This window comes from Pogoniulus pusillus, chromosome 7, assembly GCF_015220805.1.
Source record: "Pogoniulus pusillus isolate bPogPus1 chromosome 7, bPogPus1.pri, whole genome shotgun sequence".
In the NCBI taxonomy this organism is placed as follows: domain Eukaryota; kingdom Metazoa; phylum Chordata; class Aves; order Piciformes; family Lybiidae; genus Pogoniulus; species Pogoniulus pusillus.
Window position 1 is genome coordinate 14303923 of NC_087270.1, and position 23700 is coordinate 14327622.

The window sequence follows — 23700 nt, forward strand, 5'->3', positions numbered from 1 at the left end:
CAGAATTACCTCCTTTTTAAAAAGGTTGGGTTTGCCACCAGTCCTTGTCTGGTCAGGACATGGCGTTATCTATTCCCCACCACTCCACTCGGGATGATCAGTCCACTCCCTACCTGTATGCCTGATGAAATTTTTATTCAGTATTTGACCTCATAAATGCTTCAACTGCATTCTCTCAGAAACATATGAATACAGCCATATTAAAAATATAGTCAGTCTTTGCTCTCGTGAGACCCCATCTGGAATATTGTGTACAGTTCTGGAGCCCACAACATAAGGAGGACATCGAAGTGTTGGAGTGAGTCCAGAGAAGGGCCACAAAGATGATTAAAGGCCTGGAGCCCCTCTCCTATGAGGACAGGCTATGAGAGTTGTGGCTCTTCAGCTTGGAGAATAGAGGGCTTCGAGGAGATCTTTTGGTGGCCTTCCAGTATCTGAATGGCGCCTACAGGAAGGCTGGGGAGGGACTGTTGACAAGGTCTAGTAATGCACCAGGGATAATAGGTTTAAACTGGAAGAAGGGAGATTTAAACTGGATGTCAGGAAGAAGTTCTTTACAGTGAGGGTGGTGAAACACTGGAACAGGTTGCCCAAAGAGGCTGTGGATGCTTCCTTCCTGGAGGTGCTCAAGGCTAGGTTAGATGAGGTCTTGAGAGACCTGTTCCAGTGGAAGGTGTCCCTGACTACGGTGGGGGGTTGGAACAAGATGATCTTTGAGGTCCCTTCCAACCTAAACCATTCCATAATTCATTGACAACAACAAACAACAGAGAGAAAAATAAGCTGTCTGTGAAACAATGGTATGGACAAGAATATATAGAAGGCAGGCAACATTGCATTACCTTAGATGCATTTCTAAAAGACAAAATATTTCAGTAGAGCGAAGAGCCCACTACAGCACTGTAACATGCTCCAGTGATTGCTCAAACATAATTTTTCCAGAAAGTTCAGAGTACCAATGACACAAAATCATCACACTAATACACTGATTTCAGCATGCTTATGATTTAAACATCAATATAAGTCATAACAGCCAAGACAGTAAATACTTAAACACATGAGAAGTTGTATTTGTCACACTGGTCACCAACTATGCTTACATTTAAAAAAAAAAGTCTCCTGGGGTGCAATAACTAAAACAAAAAAGGCATTGAAATCTGTAATTCAACATTTGAAAGCACAAAGAATTTGTCTAGGAGTACTACCATTGTCAGAAATCAGCAACATTTCAGAACCTCATGAATCTCAACACACTTCTGCAATCCACAGGTACTCACAGCTCTTGCCTAAGCCTCCTAATCTTTGCTTTGGCATCTGCTAATTCTACTGACAGGTGCTGCCTGCTTTCTGTGCGCTTCATGCCAGGAGATCCACAAGGTGATTGTGCTGCTGATGCATGAGGTAGGAAACGGAGACAGTCCCTTTCTTCTGAGAGTTCTATGATGGTCTAAGCATTAAAAAGAGAGAGAAAAAAAGCATAGATCTGAATCCACAGAACCTTTTATTTCAAAAACCAAAATCACTCACTGCCTCAATAAGTCAAAGACCAAAATGAAGGAAGAATAAGTGAAGTTTTGCCATAAGAAGCCCTACACACACATCTACATCTAAAGCAAATAAATAATCAAAAATACATAATACTGTTTGGCTACTCTTAAACTACAGGGATTCAGGGTCCACAATATTATTGGTGTTCAGAATGTACTGGGAGATTAAAGGGCAGGAATTCCTTGTATGTAAGCATAAATATAAATCACTACAGAAACTGGTGTTCTTCAGCAAGCAGCAGTATCCTTGACAACTGAATAAAATATCAGATCTACAGGAATATTCCGATTTGACCGTATAAATACAGGTGTTATGCAATTATGAAGATCTCTTGTCCTTTAAAGTTACTTTTCCTTCCTGTTGCAAAAAAACTAAGGCACATGGAAAACAACTAGTATGCACACTGTAGCTACCTGAAACAACTTTATGGTAGTAAGGAATCCCTTCTTAAACATGCTAATAGAACATACATCAAACTATTAGTTACAAAACCAGCAAGCTGTATCATCTTAAAAAAAACTCAGTATTTCTTATGTTTCTCCTAAGCATCACATCCCATCCATACCTCTGAGTGCTCATCTCTTTCATCTATAAGTCTTTTTAAATGCAACGCCATATTTTTCAAGAGAGGTTCAACATATTCTTGTGTCAACACATTGTCATCCATCCACTGCAGATCAAACACATTTTCCTGATTATGAGTTACCTATATGGAAGAGAAAAATAATATTCTTTACATTACAAAAGTAGAAAGAAGTATAAAGAAAATAATGCTTTAACTCTATAGGTTAAATGCTCTGGAAAAATAAAATTGATTAAATTAATGGAATAGATTCTCATCTACCTGAAAGTGCCACCTTGTACTTTTTGCTAAATAAAAAGCAAAGGGTGACTATACCTAATATAGATTATTATATATCACATACATGTGACTTCAATTGTAACTAAATTTGCTTTAATTTTAAGAAAATCTTGCAGCAACATACAGTCATGTAATAACATGCTTTAACAATGTAATCTGAAAGAGCTTGATCATGAAAGCTTTTGTGAATCAAGTGAAAATAAAAGCAATTGTTTGCTTACTAAAAACACTACATACAGGAATCACATATTTATTTGATTTTGAAATAATGCATTTAATCTTCTTGCAATACAATCTTCTACCCCCCAAAATTTAAAAGCCAAAAAAAAAATTACCTCTTGAATATGGGCTGCCACTGCTGCTCTTGTGTCAAAATCCAGACCTTGGATTCTTTCAATAAATTCCTCTTTTTTCTGACACTAAAAATGGTAAATTTATAAACATTTACATAAAATCACAAGTATTTTCATCCTCCTTTTGTATTTCTAAGCTAAAAAGTATAAGGCTGAAATTACAATGATCAACTAACTGTCCAATAAATTTGTTAACCAATAAACACTTGGTTCATACTATGTGACAGAAATTATAACAACTTTTGACACTAATAAAATGTTCTTAAAAAAGCTACTTATTCAATTTTTATGACAGTGAGGTTCACAGGTATTTTTCAGTGTCCACCTCCAGTTCTCAAGATGCTTAGTCAAGTTCTTAGAACAATGATCTATTTTTTTCAGTTTTATTAGTCGAAGTAAAATATCCAGAACGTCAAGAAATGCAATAGCACCATTAGAGGAAGGAAGGTTGAAGTCATATACAAACTCAGCTAAACAATTCCCTACTGGCATAATTACACTTACCTGGACAGCACAACCAAGTAAAAGCAGGAGAAGTTTTTTAATTTCTTCAGTACCTGGCTCTGAGAAGAAAACAAGAACAAAAATATGGCAGGTGTAAAATGGTCATTTGGTTTTTTTCCTCCACTCCTCAAAAAGCATCCTGCTCTCTCATTATTTTCATGTAATTTTTTTACCTAGTTTAGAAAACAAAAAGCTGAAGAAAACCCTATCTTTCCAGTTTTCACCTCAGTTGTTTCTACCACTTAACTGCCAACTTTGGACACTGACAACTAGCTTTACATCTGTAACAGTTTCGAATGGAAAACAACATCATTTGAGCTTTCAGAAAGCAAAACTTAGTGTGACATTTTCTAAAACCTCTTTGGTAACCTACAATGAAGTTTTCAACTGTAATCTTGGGTATCTCAAGATATTTACAAAAGTGCTTACATTATTTTCCACTCCCCAAGCTGTTAAGAGTTAAGTGACAAGTTAATTTAACTTACTTTATAAAGCTGTATTAGATATTCATCTGCACATCTAAAAATAAAAATGTATTTCCAAATCTGGTATTTTAATCTAAAGAAGCTTAAGTTAAAGAACTCTGTCTACAGATTAGTATAGATAATTCATACTTTTTACAGTCAAATTGTTCTTATCCTTCTACTGAATATATGCCATACGTAGAACATAAATGACACAAAGCAAAAGCGTTCAAGGGTGGAAAAAATGCTTAGGCTAGTTGGAATTAAACGTTACATGGTCATGTATCATTTTGCTTTATTGAAATAGAAAACATTATCCACTGGGCTACCTAGGAATAAAGGGGTCCTAATAACATCCTTTCTAGAACATACTCTGGATTGCAGCCAACAGTTTATTTCATTGTTAGCCTACCAGAACAATAATGCTAGGTCTGACTGGAAATCTGACCTTCATTCTGCAAAACCGCATTCTGCAACACAGTTGGTGTAACTACTACTGATGCCAACAGATTCAGTCTCAGTCCATACACCAAACAGTAAATGTCTGGCATGCACTAAAGTATTCACAGTCACTCTTGAACCTGACCTAAGTTACTGAGTTCTCTTCTTAAAGGACTCAGTAATCACAGACCACGAGATTATTATAAGCATCTAAAAGAAAACACAACCCTCTCAACACTGCTGATGTGAGGAAGTTTTAATCAAATGAGAAAAATTTAAAAGAAATCACAAAAAAAAATCTAAAAGGGTACTGAATTCCTAATGATTTGTAATAGCTTTCAGTGGAGTCAAGCCTGCTGCCATAAAGCAGAGATGAAAGACAGATGCTAAGCTTCTCCACCTTCTTCATGGCTTCCAGAGTTTTCTGTACATTACCATACTAAGTAGAAAGCCTTTTCTCAACACTGACTCAGTCTGCTTCTTTTAGAGGGAGATATGTACCACTGATGTTTCATCAGAAGCATATTACTTCAGCTAAAGAATGGGAATTCTACCTGGCTGCCTTTCTTAGTCAATAATCACTAACCAGAATATTCTGACAGATGAAATCTATCCCAGCATCTCACATTCTACATTCACCATGCTTTTTCTTTTTTTTTAAAGCAATGCCTGAACTCCTCTTGGGACACCCATTTGCATGCTGCTTCAGCATCTCTTGTCTAAGAGCCTAAAAGCCACTGTTTCTATGCTTCTCCCCCACTGTCCCGTAAGAAACATGGCAAAATATAGAACAATCTTCCCACTGCTACCAACCATCCTCTATGCTTTTCTTCTTCACAAATACAGAAATAGATCATTCTCTTCTACACCCTCCAACTCACCGCTTGAACTTTATCTTGACTCTGTCCTATACTGTGATCTTCCTTGCACTCACTCCTATCTGTGACTACCACATCCTTTGTTAGCCTTCCACCCTCCCCTGGCTTTCTCTTTCAGAAACATGAACTGATTTTAATATTTTCTCTTCTCCCATCAAAGGACATTTGCCTCATCATTATCTCCTCTCTCCTTTTCCTCTATAATTTAACTTAACATTTACAATCACAGCCTGTAGCTCTTCTCCTCCAGTTTTCTCCTCAAACTGGCTTCCTGCCAATTAGCTCAACTGAAATGTTTCTTGATAGAGTCTCTGATGACCTCTTCTTACCAGCATTCGCTGCATTTTCCTTGATTAGCCAACAGCCTCTGATAGAAACACAGTTCTCTTCCTGAAATCTTATCTGCCCTTGCCTGCTGTAATTTGTCACCTTCTAGTATGTCTTGACTAATCATTCCTTGCAAAGTAGTGCAAAAGGGAGAAACTAGGAGACGTGTCTTAAAAAAAAAAAAAAGAAATTGCTTAAGAATCCCTATAAAGACGAGATTTTCCTCAAGTGGACACAGCAAGAGCTTTCAAAGGGAAAACGTTCTGAATAGAGCCCAGAAGGAACAAGTCTATCTCCTGATTCAGCTCAAACTTCACCATGAACTCAAAGAGTAAGCTGAAACATCTTTGAGAGTATTGTCCATATATATAACACAAATGTTTTTAATATGTGGACCTTATTTTCTCCCAAATCAAATAACGCCCCCACAGGATTGCAATGCATACACCAGTTGAGGTTCCAGCTGCCAAACCACAGAAGCTGCACAGACTTATCTCAGGTCCTGAAACAGGAAGAAGCTTTCTTACTAATGACTAAAGCATAGGATTTTTATGCATACAACCGAATACTGAAGCATCTTTGTTGGGTTTTGCACTGCTCTTTAAATAAAATTTAATCTTACAATCTACAACACTGTTAAGACACGTTTTGTCTCAATATCTTAGAGATAATTAAAAATGTTGCTACAGAAACAATACTAAGGTGGGGCAGGTGGGGAAAGGGGGTTAAATCTGTTTTCCCACTAAATCTGATCTCTAGGAAAATCCGTGGAGTGTTTTGAAAACCTTAAGAAATTCCAAATATAAAAGAACAACACATTCTGTCATTTTGGAAAAGGAGAGACCACATTCAAGCTTCTTGGTGCATATATGACAGATTACAGCATCTACACACATGAAAACTTAAAAAGTCATGACCTCAGAAGCGGAAGCAGCAATATTCAAAAGCAGAAAGTAAAAATTAAAATATTTAAATCACGATACCTACATAAATGGGATATGTGCAGATGAGATATGGAAATTATCAACATTATGAACCCTGGAAGTGAAAAGTGAGGTAACATAGATGGTTCTTCTTGCTCATGAGAAAAGTCTTGTCTCACATACATGGAAGCATGGTATATAAGACATCTTAAATAAATTAAAAAAGCCAAGGGAAGCTACACAGCCTGTTAGAACAGTGCCTAACCTCTCTGCTGAGGAGCACCTCAGAACATCAGAAGTAGAACACCTGGGACACATTAGACCCAAGTAAATAAATTCTGCACAATCCATATGGCTCCATGCAGGCCAGGTGTGTCTGCTCCGTGCTTCTGGAATTGAGAGCATGGTGCAGAGATTCCCAAATGGCTGTGGATAGTCAGCTGGGTCCACACAGGCTAATTTTCTTGGTCTGAAAATTGCAACTCTCAGAGCTGGAAGCAGAGAAGGTGGGAGCATGGAGAAGACAGTGTCAGTTCAGGGGAAAAAGCAAGAAGGTAGTTGTAACATTTTTCAGGTAACGATGGAGGAGAAGAATTCTGGAGAAAGAAAGACAAGCTAACCCTTGTTAGCTAACAGGAGTTAGATCAAGTGAGATGCACTGAACTGCCAATTTTCTCAGGGGTGGCATAGGTAAAGAAAGTTGAAAGCATAGTAGCTGGGAATACATGAAGCTTGTACTTTGCTGTTATCAGTGGCTCACTGGTTGCTGGGAAATGTACTTCATTTCAGTATAAATTTCCTAGTGACAGACAGTGTTTGAGGTGTGGACAAAACACAATTTTCTAAAGTGTGGACCTTTGGTGTGAACAAAGAAAAAGTTACTCATCATTATCAAACTATTTATTTGCTTAAAGTATCTACACAATCTTCCACTGACAGACTTGAGCCTATATAAATTTTATTTCCAATGAAATAATGTAAATTCTTACCAATGACAAATTTTCATCTCAAAAATAAACTTACCAGAAAAAGGATTTTTGCCAATTATTAGTACGTTTGGCAAAGACATCATGATCAACTGCTGCAAAGTCTCCTGTAAAAGTTAATGAAAATATTATTTAAATCAAATGCACTGAACAAAAGCAAACCTCAAATGTTAAAACGAAATTATTACATAAGTAATTTACAATTTTTCAAGTCCTAATACATATATGTTCGATCGTAATTAATTTGACTCCAATTAAAAAGGTTACATGCATGAGTTACTTCTACAAAAGCCTTTACTGGTTTCCAAGATCATTTCAACACAGTAAAATCCTCTCATAGCAAAGAGCTGGCTTACAGATCTTAAGCCTGTGTCTCAGAATGTAGCAAAACTCCTGCAAATTATTAATGTTCAGTTTTCTCTACCGTATCGACAGATGTTTATTTTATTAGATCCAAGTTGCATTTATACTAAAAAAGATCAATTTCCTCTATTTTATATTTGTAGTCTTGCTGGCCTTGCCAAAACACAGAGGTGAAAATTTCTGTTATTTTGCTGCAGTTATGCTGGGACAATCCTGAATATAAAAGTATGAAACTGTATTTGTGTGATCACGTGGAGTTTTAGTTTGGTTAAGTCCCACATACTCAAGCAGCAGCTCTATCTATGCTATAGATTGTACCAATGGAGAGTTTCTGTCAGCCAGTAATGGCTGTAATCAGGTCAAATCCCCAGTCTAGACAGAGCCTAATTCTTCTGTAGCAAAATAGTCTTTCCCCTGTTCCCAGATGTTTACTCACAGCAGATGCCATCCATTTTTGTTTTTTCCACAGTGTCAGATTCATTAATACATTAAATGTTCACATTAAAACACAACTAAATCCAGAACCATCACCATTTTACATCCAAAAAGTAAGTATTATGTGTTATATTGTAAACAAAAAACCTAACATAACAAAAGTCCCGTTTTATATCAAACTTCAAAACTGACATTTCTTAAAAAACATCTTTGGAAATTACTAGCTATAGCTATACTTGAAAGTTCTCACCAGTTCATTTAAGACATAATAATGACATACGAATTGATTGATACTAGACTGAAGAATATGTACTCATTGCACAAGGGAGAAAATAGCTCTGGTCTATTCAAACATCATGAATTTCAACACTCTGGCTCTTGGCACTTTAGAGATCTTGAGAAAGATGATTTTCAAATAAGATATTAAATGCTCCACAGAAAATTCTAAGTCAATAAAAACCAGATAAAGTAAGGAATTCAGTAAGCATTTACAGCCACTGTGAAAGACAATCACATACTTTAAAAAGTAGGGGATTGGTGGCTTTTTTGGGGGGGGATGTTGTGACAGCTCAAATAATTCAACAGTGCTATTATAAAACTTTCTTACCGTGAAGCAGAGTATAAGCAGAGGTTGTCAAGAAATATATCCCCTATAGACTGACATTATCACCTCTTCTCTTACACTTCTACCTTGCTTCAAATATGTCTACCATCTTTTCTTTCAGTGTTAACTTCATCAGTAAGCTCAGTGGAAATGCTCTCTATTTGTGTTTAGCTTTTGAAATGACTGCTTCTATTAAAAACCTGAAATTAGAACCTGCGTGTCCCAAAACTCATTAATTCTTTTACCTGTTGTTCAACCTGCAAAAATAAATTAAGCTGATCTGCAAAATTCTGCCTTCCTTGTACAAACTAGTTCTAGAGTTCACTAGCATTTGTCTTATTGAAGACACGCACCATCTGGCAAGTGAGGCTGCCAGAGCACCCAGAGGGGTCACGGAAGCTCACTGTATTAAACTTCCCAAGCACACCAAAACCTTAAAAGGAGATTAGTTCTTCTAAAATCAGAACAATTCCATGCTTTTATGCTGTCAGGCATACTCTCAAGAGACTGGTTTGGGACCTAGTAAGAGTTTGGTGCTGCTGTAAACAATTAAAGCAGCTTCAGTTGGAAGAAGAGATGTAATCACGATTACAGACGACAAGAAAGATGATAGAGGAACAAAAACACTTGTTATTCATCTGTTTTAATTTTGAATGTTATATTTTATCAGTGCAGGTTTTTTGACAAGCACATATACAACACTGATGCAATTATTCACTAAACTGAGACACTGTTTTCCACAGATGTTGTAGAAACACATGGAATAAACTAGCACACACAAACCCAAAATAAAAAAGTTTTTAGAGTTAGGATATTGTAATGGTAAGAATTAAAAATCCCCATATCTGTTAGTACCTTATACCTACCCAATATTCTAGGCATTAATTAATCACATACCTCAATACAGTGATTATTTTCCACGTTCATTACTCTCAGATCTCATTCTGTTCAGAATACACAGCAAGCATGATGCCTGCATATGTGATGTGAGGGCTCATGCCTCTGCCAAGGCATAGTCCAGACCACGAGAGGCCTCTCAGATTGAGCCAGAGGCATCCATCAAGAGATAACTTTTCTGCTTTGGTATTTTCACAGCTGACAGGAACTAACCCGATGCCTTCTTGAAACCATGTTTACTGTGCTGCCTTGCTAACCCACGTACAGGCTATGGGAAAACCCCAGCTGCCAACCTGCACTATATTTAAGGAAACAAAGACTACAGCCCACGTAGTAAACCACCACAGTGCATAATGCTCCCTGCATGCACGTGGGCACATTTCAGTGAATATTAATGCATGCAAAAAAACACAATTTGAACAAGTGCTTCAGTTCAGCTACTAAACGCCTTTATTCCTAGTAAAGCTTTCCTCATTTGCACTATGTGAAGAGGCTGGCATCTCACAAAATCAGAAGCTTGAGCAACTGGGGAGAGAAAGGGGGAAAAAAAGTATAGGCAAGCCTATACAGCTTATGCTTACACAGCAACAAACTTGAATTGTTAAAGTCATGATGACTGATTTTAACATTTACTGTGTATTTTTTAAATGGGAAAAGAAAAAAAGAAGAAAAGAAAATAATTTCTAATGCAAAGGTTTGGAGCAACATTCCCAATCCTGAATCACACAGAGCTAATTTAACCAAGTGCAAATGATTCTAGCTGATATTGTTGCACTAGAACCAGCTGATAGTGTATAGCCAGGGAATGCTCTGTATTCAAATAAAGATCATTACTGTGAATGTTCATGCCTTTTGCTGTATCACTTGTGAAACATTAATGACTGGCTAAAAACAACCAAGCATCAGGAAACGGAAAGCACACAGGTCTTAGCAGACAGCACTCATAGCATACATGGTAGCTGCCAAGAATGATGTAAAGCAAGCAGAGGTGCAAAGTGCTAGCTGTGAAGATGTACGGTGGTGGACCACTGCAGTTAAGTGACAGATGAGAATTTTTACTGTACTTTGGAGTTTTTGAAAACATCTATGTGTATGCAGGTGGAAAAGCACACATTGGCACATGCCCTACCACAATGCACTGTGAGAGGCAGATAAAGAATTTTCTCCCAGACCTGGACTCTCCTGGCAGGAAATGAGCAGACAAGTGTGGAAGAACAATAAAAAACACACTGTAAAGCACACTGGTAATATTTGCAGTGTCGCACTATAGCGCACCCATGACACTGTTCAGGCTCTGCATCTAGAAGGTACAGTACTAGCTCTAACCTATCGCAACAAACCCACCAAAAATTCAGTGGCTATTTTAGAGGTCTAAAATTTCAGGCAAAGCGTGAAAGACAAAATTACTGACCTGATAATATGTTTTTATTTGTTTCACCAAAATAGACAAATTTTGAATCCTTAATGATGCATCATTATTTACTTTTTTATTTATCCTCTGATTAGCAGACTTTGGATTACTGAAAGAAGAAAAAAAATTAATTAAACACAGCGAACATTAAACTTTAATACTCTCTGTATAAAACAAATTATATAGTTAATGTGCCAGCATAACAACTTACTGGTTACCATGCCTTTTTTTTTGTCTGTTCACAAATAGGGAGTTGTGGAAGTGACTGCCAAAGACAGAAAAAAAAACCCTTGAAATATCTATCTCTGATAGAGCTACTCATCTTAGCACCCTTTTTGGCTATTAACACAACATGTAATTTGGAGCATCCATCACAATTGCAAGGAGAACAAATTTTCATGGCTCTGCACTTCTATATAAGCAGCCCCATCCATCCCTGATGGAATACAGAAAGCAGAACACAGCTCTAGCATAAACATTCCACCACATACTGAATAATCATCAAGAATCATTTTCACTGATGCAGACAATTAGAATAACAGAATTCAGTCCAGCTACATTAATGAACACCTAAATACTGAAGAATTATACAATGTTATTTTACTGTCATGAGGCACTGAACCACCAAGTTTTAACTTTCAGGATCACAGAATGTCAGGGTTTGGAAGGGACCTCAAAAGATTGTCTAGTCTAACTCCCCCAGCCAGAGCAGGATCACCTATATCACACAGTAAAGCATCCAGGCAAGTTTCGAACATGTCCAGAGTGGGAAACTCCACAACCCCCCTAAACATCCTGTTCTAGTGTTCTGTCACCTTCGCAGTGAAAAAATTCCTCCTCATGTTTACATGAAATTTCCTATGCCTAAACTTCCACCCAATGCCCTCTGTCCGGCCATCAGGCATCACTGAGAAGATCTTGGCTCCATCCTCCTGGCACTCACCCTTTACATACTTATAAACCTTGATGAGGTCATCCCTCATTTTCCTCTTCTCCAAACTAAAGAGCCCCAGCTCGCTTAGTTTTACCTGCTCTATTCCCTTAATCATCTCCGTGGCTCTGCACTGGACTCTCTCAAGCAGTTCTATGTCCCTCTTTAACATAAGGATTATGAAATTCAGCATGCTACCACACAATTATTTTACATCTATTTACAGATGACTGAAATCTGTCAACAAAGGGATTATTAACTGGAGTTTATCATGTACTCTTTCATACTATGAGACTTTTTCTCTGGTTTAGCATGGCTTCAGAGAGGAAACCACAGAATCAATCTTTTCCTCCAAAACATTGAAAGGATTTGAGGAAATGCAGGTAAGTCACCCTTTTTCAATTACCTCTTAACATACCACATTATTAACCATGTACAAGAGAATGTGACAACCACTCATTGTGATGTAAAAAAAAAAATAAATCAATGCAACTCCCCCATAACACCCTGTAAAAGGCTTAGAGAATTCATGAAGAATGGCCAAGTGAAGTTTCTTAACTTTTACAGAAATACTTTATACACCTGCAGAATGCAACTTCTGATATTTAATTGTATTATTGATTTAATGATACCACCATCATCAGCTGGCTGGTGTACTGCACTCAAACAAGAACCTACCAACTTCTCACTATCAAGCAGGAGGCTCCCGCAAGGGTGTATGTCTGCTGGGTCTGGTTTTATTCAACACTGTCATTAATTATTTAGACAATGGAATACAGAATCCACTTACTAGAACTGCTACCGGCAAAATTTGGGAGGAATAAAAAAAAATAAATCCACAGTCAAAAAAAAAAAAGTCAGAGAACACTATGGCAACCTGATAAAAGACAATGACCCTGATAAAGTGCACACCAATGATCCTGGTGTGACAGCAGCAGGACAGAGATACAGTTAAAAGATTATATTCAGGAATCAAATGCAGGAAGAGGAGTAATTTGCTATAATATAAAAATTACCACAACACTGTAGTGGATAAAACCAAATACAGAGGGAAAAGAAATGTCACTGCCAACCCCCCCATCCTACAAGATTGCTGATACATGTGATCCCTACATTTCTGCCCAGATACTTAGATACTTAATTCAACTGAAATCTGTAAATAAACATCCCAAAATGAGCTACTCCCTCTACTCCACCTAACACAGCAGTATCATCTGTTGTGATGCACTTTGCTTGGTAGTGTCACACATGCTTGTATATAATGTATATTGTATATAAAATGTATGGATTTTTCATTTAAACTTATCTAAACAAACTTTTATTTGCCTTTTACAGCTTTCTTTGGTTTTAACATGTTTTAATTTTTAAAAGACCTACTGACATACTTTCTTCAGTTTACTACTATCAGAATTTCCTGTCTTGTATGCATGGATAAAAATAACATTAAAAAAGTGCTGGGAAAGGAAGTCATATCAAATACAAAAAGGAACCTCCAAAATATGGCCATTTTAAAAAGAAGTAAGCACATCACCTTTCTTCTTGCACATATGAATATAAATCTAGGGAAATTAGGACATAGATGCTCACGTGAGTAATTGCCTCATTCCTAAATGCTCATCACCATGTTCCTAAACAAAAATATAAACAATTACAGTACATTTTAGAATATATTACCCCGAACTATGTGACTTCTAAGATGTCACCTTGGATTATTAAATCAGCCAACTTGCAGCCACATGGGCTAAAAATCATTATGCTTTGCAAATGCACATAACTGAACTCCCTTCCAAACTGAAATTCATTCAAATTTGTTAAAATCAGAATAGAAAATCCAGGATAAATCCTGCTGATCTGATGGCATACAGAGATCAGCTGAAGTCTCCTATTTCTGCATTCGTATCTCCAAAAGGCCGATTTGGGCCCTTAATCTTAATCTCTAACCTTAATGACTAACGGATTATCTCCAGGCTTTTTCATCATCTTCACCAGAATTTCTATAAATGCAACATTTTAGATGACTTTCCCTTTGGAGAATTCAAAACGGAGAGCAGTGGTGTTTCCATGGCACTAGTTGGTAATGCTATGTAAACATAAATGTTTTATACACTTTTAAGACTAATTATTACTATCCTAATACTGCAAATGGGAAATTGACACAGAAAGAAGCCCCTCAGAAACAGCAGAAACAATCAGTGTCAGATGGCTGTGTGGAGAAGGAGAAAAAACAAATCAAAAAAGGCAATTAGTGCCCAAGACTTCAAGGATGCAAATGCTTAGTTCCATACCCTTGTCACTACTTCATATTTTAACGGACAGTATATCTCTACTGGGACTTACATACACCAAAGATACAGCTTTGTGTTTTATATGATGATACTATTTTTTTTTTTTTAATCAGCAAGATCAGGAGCTGTAAGATGTCATTACACTTTACTCCTGAATATCAACTTTTCTCCCCATAGTACAAAAATAAACAAACTGCATCTCAAATAATGCACTAACAGATGCTAATGGAACCTCAGCACTTTAGCAGATTCTTGGCAACAGTCCTACAGTAAATCATTCTTATGCTTCACCTTCTCCATTGTAATTGCATTAAGAAGAGCAGATCAACAGAGGTTCTCTTTGCCCTCTGCCCCAGTGAGGCCACATCTGGAGTACTGTTTCCAATTCTGGACTCCCCAGATCAATAGAAACAGGGAACTACTGTTCCAAAGGAGGGCCACAAAGATGATGAGCGGGCTGGAGCATCAATCTTACAATGACAGGCTGAGACTTAGGGCTGTTTAGCCGGGAAAAGAGAAGATTCAGAGGGGATCTCATCAATGCTTATCAATATCTGTAAGGGCAAAAGGTCAAGAGGATGCAGCCAGACTCTTTTCTGAGGTGTCCAGCAACAGGACAAGGGACAATACACATAAACTGGAGATTCCATCTAAACATGAGGAAAACCTTCTTTTCTGTAAGGGCGCTGGAGCACTGGAACAGGCTGCCCAGAGAAGTTAGGAAGTGTCTGTCTCTGAAGATATTCCAAACCTGTCTGGACACCACGATCCTGGTCAACCTGCTCTCGGTGACCGTGCTTTAGCAGGGGGATTTGACTAGGTGATCTCCAAAGGTCCCTTCCAATTCCCATCATGCTGGGATTCTGTGATTAATCCTTAATAATAGGGATCAACTCTTACCCAATTATGCATTAGCAAACACAATCAGAAATTCTGTTTATTAGTCTTGTAAAGTCAAGGGCTGACACATATTCCTTACACTTCATGGAAACTCCAGGCTATATGCCAGAATATAGAAGTTATACTGTTTTGGATAAAAATAAAGCACTCAACTTCTCTTGATATTAGCATGGAATTACAGAAAACAGTTTACCAAGACTGAATTTTGCTGGGAAAACTGAGCCCCAGATGTGCTCTGGAACAGTATCTTTACCACTTTAAAAAAATAATGTTCCAGTTTTACAATTCTCTGTTCATGCAGACTGTCAGCAATTAAAATCAGAATGTCAGCCTCAGGACAACCAGTACACAGAATAAACTAATTTTAATTATCTTATTTTTTTCCAAAAGACAGGTCCACCTGAAACCCAGACCTCAAAGTTTTCTCAACATTTTTCAGCATAGATTTAAGACAGGTAATAGTAACAAGGTTTTCTTGCTCAAGGATCAGAACAATAAGTTATTTAAATATCAGTACTAACAGTAACAATCTTTACAATAAGTTGTATAGAACATTCAGTCTCAATAACTCACTATAGCTAGTAGGAAGTATTGTTTCTCAGATTTTGTCAGTTGTTTGTAAAGATTGTAATATTGGGTCTCTGTTCTTCAGGCAAAGCAGGTATGCTGTCCTTGACACACTCAATTGATATGTTAGCAATGACTAGGATGACTTCTACTTGGAAAAATGTGATTTCTAACTCTTCACAGAGTAAAATTATGCTTTCAGTACCTTCCAGTGCAAATAAGACCTTACATTTGTACTATGGTAATTTAAATCATTAAACCACAACACATTACTAAATTATTACCACAATACATTACCAAACCACAATACATTACTAAATTATTATATTTTATAATGAATACTGAGTATTAGTAGGCTATTTATTAAACTGACCCATGTGTTGAAAGAGAGGCCACATAGTAGAAGAATACTTCAGTGTATTTATCAGTGTTCCCTAATCTCCAGTCAGTGATTTCTAGCTTTCAGATAATGTTTGAACTGTCAGTTTTGACCTGCAAAGCGCATTGAACGTCCAAGACCAGCCTGACAGATCAATTCTCACACCACGTACTATTACCAAAAGAACTGTGATTAGGTCCTTCAGAAGGGCATTCATTATGTAAAAATATAAATCCACCTTCATTCCCAAAAATGAGCTTAGTAGACTCCTTAATTCACAAAAAAAAGAAAAAAAAACTTACTTAATATAATCCATCTTTTCACGTACTGATTTCTTAACTTCTTCCGCTCAGAGGAGGTAACATGCCATAATGTCAGCTACACATTTTCCATTATATGTGGTTTGTATAATCGTATTTTGTCAGACTGGACCAAGCCAGGAACAGGCATATTAATTTTCTCACCAAGCATTTGAAATAACTGATGAGAAAAACTAGTGAAAGATACATACAGAAGGGTAACACTCTAAACAAATCACCAAGGTCTGCATTGCTCTCAAGAGCACCCATCTTTAAATCAGTATACATTTTGGGGCAACTGATTTATTACAGGTTTTAATACATTACTTGTATCTATATGTTGAATTATTTAATTTTTATGACCAGGATTTTTTAATTATAATTTCATGTTATGAATACTTAACCATTCTGTTTATGAGAATACATTTAATCCAATACCACTGAAATAAATTAGCACATGCTGTTAGGGACATAAAATGCAAATGAAAAATTTTGAAAATAAACTGATTCTAAAGTAAACCTTTGTAAAACATCACTTTTAAAAACAGGGTTTTAAAGACATCAGATTTTAGTGGCTACTGTGCTAGTTAGACTGTAAATGTTTTTAAAGCAACACATGCTGCTTTTATTAGGTGGAGATACTGAACTGCTTCAGTGGCAAACAGCCTAGCAAAATAGGGCAAATCTGTCCAGAAGTCAATAGGAAGCTGAGCAGTAAAAGATACCCTTAAGCAATTTTACATTTAAGGGCAACCTACTTATGACAAGATACATTAATTTCAATAGCAATAAAAATAGAAAAGAGCATCTTGCCCAATAATGCATTAGTTTAAAACTCCTGATTACAGACAGAACTTCAGTGCTTTTGACTTACTACCAGTATCAAACGTTACAGATTGAGACCTCATATAATCAGGGATTATGTGTCTTTAATTTTTCATTGACCAAAATCTATCAGAAATGGGAATGTGATAGCTTAATGGCTTCATGCTTAAATCTATGCAGACTGCATACCAGTTGTGTCCTCTCTTGCCATCTGTTCCTTGATGGCACTTAATCATTAAGTCTCATAACACACTCTAATTTTAAATATATCATTGCTTGAATGTATTTGTTAAGTATAGTGAAATGCTGAAAAACACACATTTGAAAAAATTCTACACAAGTGTACATCTCAAAGGGGCATAAATATTGACTGTGACTCTCTGCATCTTAGTTTACAGTAGCACACTATTCACTTTTACATATAAATGCCTCTTGTGTTATATTTTGCAAAGTTTCCTTAAATGGAATACTGATGCAGGCTCACTCTTGCTCTCTGCCAGGTATTTCAATAATTACTCATACCACCATTTTTTAATAGATGTCAAATAACAGGGCAGCCTGTCCATTACTTACTATTAGGAAGAAAATAATAAACATGTAGAAAATGTGACTCGTAATGAGATTTAATACAGCAGTGTCATTTTACTGTTAAAATAAATTGAGGGCCTTCAATGGAGAATAATTGATAATCTCCAATTTTCTTTAAACATTTGAAGCAACATCAGAGATGTCAGTACACTGAAGCCATGAAGTTACCAGAAGCACTTCTGCATATATTTTGAGACTATATGTGAAGCTCTGTGTCCAGCTCCCCAGCTTGAGAGACAAGAAACTACTGGATAGAGTCCAACGAAGAGCCCTGAAGATGATGAGGGGACTGGAGCACCTCTCTGACAAGGAGAGGCCAAGAGACCTGGGGCTGTTTAGCTTAGAGAAGGATGAGCGCAGATCTTATCGGTACTTACCAAGATCTAAAGAGTATCACAGAATCACAGAATCTTTAGAGCTGGAAAGGACTTGAAGAATCATCTAGTTCCAAACTCCCTGCCATGGGCAGGGACACTTTCCACTAGACCAGGTTGCCCGGAGCCTGGCCGTAAAAACATCCAGGGATGGAGCTTCCACCACCTCCCTGGGCAACCTGTTCCAGTGTCTCATCACCCTCATGGTGAAGAACTTCTTCCTAATGTCTAATCTAAGTCTACCCTCCTCTAGCTTGGATCCATTCCCTTTAGTCCTATCACTACCCAACACCTAAAAGTCCCTCACCAGCTTTCTTCTAGACCCCTTTCAGATATTGGGAGGCCACAGTGATGCCTCCACAGAGCCTTTTCTCCAAACTGAACAACTCCAACTCTCTCAGCCTGTCCTCACAGGACATGCGATCCATCCCTTTGATCATCCTTGTGGCTGCTTCCTGGATAGGTTCTGGAATGTCCGTATCTTTCTTGTAACAGGGGTCCCAGAACTGGACATAGCGCTCCAGGTGGAGTCTCACAAGAGTGGTGCACAGGGTGACAATCACCTCCCTTGACCTGCTGGCAACACTGCTCTTGACGTAACCCAGGATACGATTTTCTTTCTGGGCTACAAGTGTACACTGGTGGCTCATGTTGAGCTTCTCATCCACCAGCAGCCCTCAAGTCCTACTCTTCAGGGCTGCTCTCAAGCCAGTCACTGCCTAGCCTGTATCGCTGCCTGGGACTGCCCCAACCCAGATGCAGGACCCTGCTCTTGATGTTGTTGAACCTCAGGAGGTTGGCATTGGCCCGCCTCTCCAACCTGTCAAGGTCCCTCTGAACAGTACCCCTTCCCTCCAGCATGTCAGCTACACAACTTCGTGTAGCTGTCAAATTTGCAGAGGGTGCATTTAATGCCACTGTCCATGTCACCAATGAAGATGCTAAACAAGACCAATTCCAGTACTGATCCTTGAGGGACTCCACTTGTCACTGGCCTCCACTTGGACATAGATCCATTGACATACACTCTTTGGGTGCAGCCATCAAGCCAGCTCTTTATCCACCAAGTGGTTCATCCATCAAACCCGTATTTTACCAGCTTATAGATCAGGATGTCATGTGGGACAGGGTCAAAGGCTTTGCTCAGGTCCAGATAAATGACATAAGTTGCTCTCACCTTGTCTACTGATGCAGTAACTTTGTCATAGGAGGCCATCAGGATGGGGCCAGAGCCTTTTGAGTAGTGCCCACTGACAGGACAAGGTACAACAGGCACAAACTAGAACAAGGAAATTCCACCTGAACATAACAAAAAACCTTCCTGTGAGGGTGCTGGTCTCCAGAGGTCCCTTCCAACCTCTGTCATGTTGGGGTTTTGTGATATGGGACAAACAGTGCACTGGCCTTCATCACTGCACTGTCTGATTAATTTTTAAATCACCAATAACAGCCAAATCACAGAATTAAGGTTGGAAAAGGCCTCTAAGATCATCCAGCCTAACACTGCTATGCCCACTAAACCATGGTCCAAAGTAGACAAAACATCAGTCTGCAGCAATTAAGAGTATCAGAGAATGGGGCAGATTCTGAAGTATCCTATTGTCAGTATCTGAATCTTGCGATCATGCATGCTCTAGAAACATTGGTGCAAGATGGCATACTTGAAACTCCTCCTGCAGCTATTAGTATAATCAATTTCTGCTGCTAAAGGGTATTCCTATGCTAAACATATAAAAAAGATACAGAAAAAAGGAATCTTAACTCTTTTCCTATACCTCTGGCACATGTTCATCAAGATTTCTGTCTTGATAGTAATGAACTTAAATGGAGGATTTCCCAAAGAATAATTCATGACACAGACCATGCTGGAGCATACACAGAACTAAACTGGCACAATCTTATCTGAAAAATAGATGGCAATAAATCCTTCCACATCTTGGATAGCACTGTAGAAGATACATAAACACCGAGGCTACAAGTATTGATGACACTGAATGCAATGGCCAGGGTATGTTAAACCATTCACACGATTACTACACATGGAGGACCCTCGTCTGACTTGCTGAAGAGGCAAGTGATGTATGTTCTAGAGTTGTTCAAGTTTGCACTTTTGAATCCTGCTTAGACATGTCTTTCTGTTCTTACACAGGATCCAGTAAAAGTATGCTCTAATCCTAATCTGCAATAAACTATAAATGTTGTGATATCTACTAATCACTCTTGCCTTTTTTGTAGGCATTTATGACAATCTACTTCTTAATTCTGAAACACCCCTGAGACAATATTGTTCCAGCAGTAATAAACACACAGGTTAAATGCTCATGTAGTTCTGCAGATGTCTGCACAAACACCTAATGATACTACGTATGCTGAAATACCCTTTACCACAAAACCAGGTGTATATTAAGATCTCAATTTAAAGATATTTGGCCAACTTTACACTTAGGAAAGATGGACAATATATGCAAAACGTTCAGCAATTGTATCAAAGAGGGGTTGCCTCATCCTAACGTTATAGTTTTAGGAGGCTTTTTTGTCTCGTATAGAGCCCTATTTCCTAGAATTAATCCAACATCATAAACTATCAGGAGGCTGAAGCCCTGTGCCTACTTCAAAAAAAAACATGACCGAGTGGCCAAAAAGTCAATTGGCTGTTGGAGACCGCAGAGCACACTGTCAACAATACATCAGTAGATACAGAGCATATGCAGACAGCTTTCCAACTCCCTGTCTTAGCTCTTCAGTATCTGACCAAGGTAGCTGCATAGTGTCTAAGCATTCTTGCTGGCACTCACAGAAGAGGAGCTGCCTAATTACTCATGGTTGAAGTGTGCTAGAATAGCTGCATCTGAAGCAGTGCCACAGCCTTTGTGCAGAGTAACCCCATCTCTTCCTCGTCCACCAGTATCACTCTGCTGTGCTTCACAGCCTCAACAACTACTCTGCTGCATGGCTCCACTTTAAGTGATATTATTTGCATGAAGAGACATCCCCTTATAGGTGTATGCTCCCATCTTTACAGATTCACAGAATGGTAGGGGTTGAAAAGGACCTCAGGAGATCTAGTGCAACCCCCATTGTGGGTATGTCTAGGTCAGATTGCACAGGAACACATCCAAGCAGGTTTTTAAAGTTTCCAGAGAAGGAGACTCCACAATCTCTCTGGGCAGCCTGTTCCAGCACTCCACCACTGTGACAAGAAGTTTCTCGTTACGTTTAAGTGAAACCTTCTGCGTTCCAATTTGTACCCACTGTCCCTTGACCTATCAGTGGGCACCACAGAAAAGCGTGCAGTCCCATTCTCATGACTTCTACGCTCTAAAATCCCCTTTCAATCTTCTCTTTTCTAGGTTAAACAGCCTGAAGCTGCATCATCATGATCTTTGTGGCACTCTCTTGGACTCCATCCAGTAGTTTCCTGTTTCACTCAAACTGGGGAGCCCAGAACTCAAAATACTCCAGGTGCAGCCTCATCAGGACAGAGTACAAAAGGAAGAGAACCTCCCTTGACTTGCTGGCCTCACTCTTCTTAATGCACTCCAGAATATTATTTGCCTTCTTGCCCACAAGGCCATGTTGCTAACTAATGTGAACTTCATGTCCACCAGCATTCTCAGGTTCTTTTCAGCAGAGCTGCCTTTCAGCAGGTCAACCCCTAACCTGTACTGATGTATGGGGTTACTCCTCCCCAGGTGCAGGACTCTACACTTGCCCTTCATGAGGTTTACACACGAATGTACAAAAAGCCAAACAGAAATCGTAGTGTATTCAAGAGGTCTGGTGACCTTTAGTCTTGCCCTCCCAGGGTTTTAAAAAAAAAAAAATCACATTACAGAACATCCCAGATATACCGTTGTCTTTTCCTTAATAGTAATAAGGAATACACATTTAGGTGAGCAAAATATAGGAGAAAGTAAGAGAGGACATAAACTGTCTCACCTCTCATTTATTAAGCACATGTTTGTATGGTCCTTCCAAAAGTTCCTAATTTTGAAGCTTACAGAGCAATAGCCATTCCTATATCATAGGATAAAACAACTTAACTTGACTATCAGATGTACTGTCACTGAAAATAGCAAGTCACTACCCACTGCACTGAGTAACCTGTGTAAGCTCTCCACAGCACAGCGATCAATGAGAAAATGCAGCAGCTCCACAGCTGGTGAAAGGTGAGTTCATTTCCACCAAATTGAAGCTCCAACAACGGAAAGAAAATCCACTAGATTCAGAGCATCACAGAACATGTAATGCTGTCACACAAAAGAAACACTCCTGGGTACTAAATAATTGAGAATTCCCAGAAGAAACAACTTGACAAACAAAACCTTTTTGAGCAAATATATGAGAAACAAAGTGTGACAAACACACTTTATGACTTCGCAAATCTAAGTATCTTACAAGAGTTGTCCTATTGGGGCTTTGAGTTTGTGTTTTGTTTAATTGCAGAAGTTCTACTAGCAAATACTGTATGAAAAGGTAAAGTAAGATTGTTGTAGTACTTGGATTACTTTTCAAATTAAACTAAGGCAAGGAGATGGTACAGGATGCAAAATTATACACTCTACAAAGGACAAACAGGAAAAAAGATGGACATACCACAGAAACAAAGTACTAATCACAGTATCACAGTATCATCAGGGTTGGAAGAGACCTCACAGATCATCAAGTCCAACCCTTTACCACAGAGCTCAAGGCTAGACCATGGCACCAAGTGCCATGTCCAACCTTGCCTTGAACAGCCCCAGGGACGGCGACTCCACCACCTCCCCGGGCAGCCCATTCCAGTGTCCAATGACTCTCTCAGTGAAGAACTTTCTCCTCACCTTGAGCCTAAATCTCCCCTGGCACAGCCTGAGGCTGTGTCCTCTAGTTCTGGTGCTGGCCACCTGAGAGAAGAGAGCAACCTCCTCCTGGCCACAACCACCCCTCAGGTAGTTGTAGACAGCAATAAGGTCACCCCTGAGTCTCCTCTTCTCCAGGCTAACCAACCCCAGCACCCTCAGCCTCTCCTCGTAGAGCTGTGCTCAAGGCCTCTCACCAGCCTCGTCGCCCTTCTCTGGACACGCTCAAGCATTTTGATGTCCGTCCTAACTGGAGGGCCCAGAACTAAACGAACTAATGACAATGAATACTAAAGTTTTGCTTTCTACTTTAGGCACTGTGTGTTATTTTCCCTCTGAGCCAATATCTTTCACTTTGGAAATGAGTTCTAATTACTATCTGTTCATTCCATTACTAATTAACAGGGTAACTGAGAACTACTGGATTTTGCAATTAACACCTCAATGTAACTGACCACTGCAACACTGCTAACATTTACACCCACAATAGTCCTGTGACAAGTGAGATCAGCTTTGTATAAAAGAGTGCTCACAGAGATGGATCCAAGATGCAGCATGACTTGATACCAAGCATCAGAGGGCATTAAAGTGAGAGCATTTACAATCTACCTTGGAAACATACAGGTAGTCATTTGGAAGAAACATCAGAAAGACTTATGCAAGAAGAATACGGCCAGGAAGCTGTCACCACAGATAGGAAACAGAAAGCAAGTAT

The 23700-nt window shown here is 38.6% G+C and overlaps 1 protein-coding gene across 19 annotated transcripts in view; it reads right to left on the minus strand.

Moving 5' to 3' along the window:
- Nucleotides 1-23700, minus strand: part of CCDC88A (coiled-coil domain containing 88A) — an 84421-nt gene that overhangs the window by 53445 nt on the left and 7276 nt on the right. For all 19 annotated transcript variants that reach the window (XM_064145999.1, XM_064146000.1, XM_064145998.1 and 16 more), the window contains exons 4-9: nucleotides 10997-11105; nucleotides 7324-7393; nucleotides 3268-3326; nucleotides 2746-2829; nucleotides 2114-2254; nucleotides 1278-1447 (exon numbers count right to left, since the gene is read on the minus strand). In XM_064145999.1, coding sequence (XP_064002069.1) covers nucleotides 1278-1447; nucleotides 2114-2254; nucleotides 2746-2829; nucleotides 3268-3326; nucleotides 7324-7393; nucleotides 10997-11105 — 633 coding nt within the window. The remainder of the gene's footprint in view (nucleotides 1-1277; nucleotides 1448-2113; nucleotides 2255-2745; nucleotides 2830-3267; nucleotides 3327-7323; nucleotides 7394-10996; nucleotides 11106-23700) is intronic.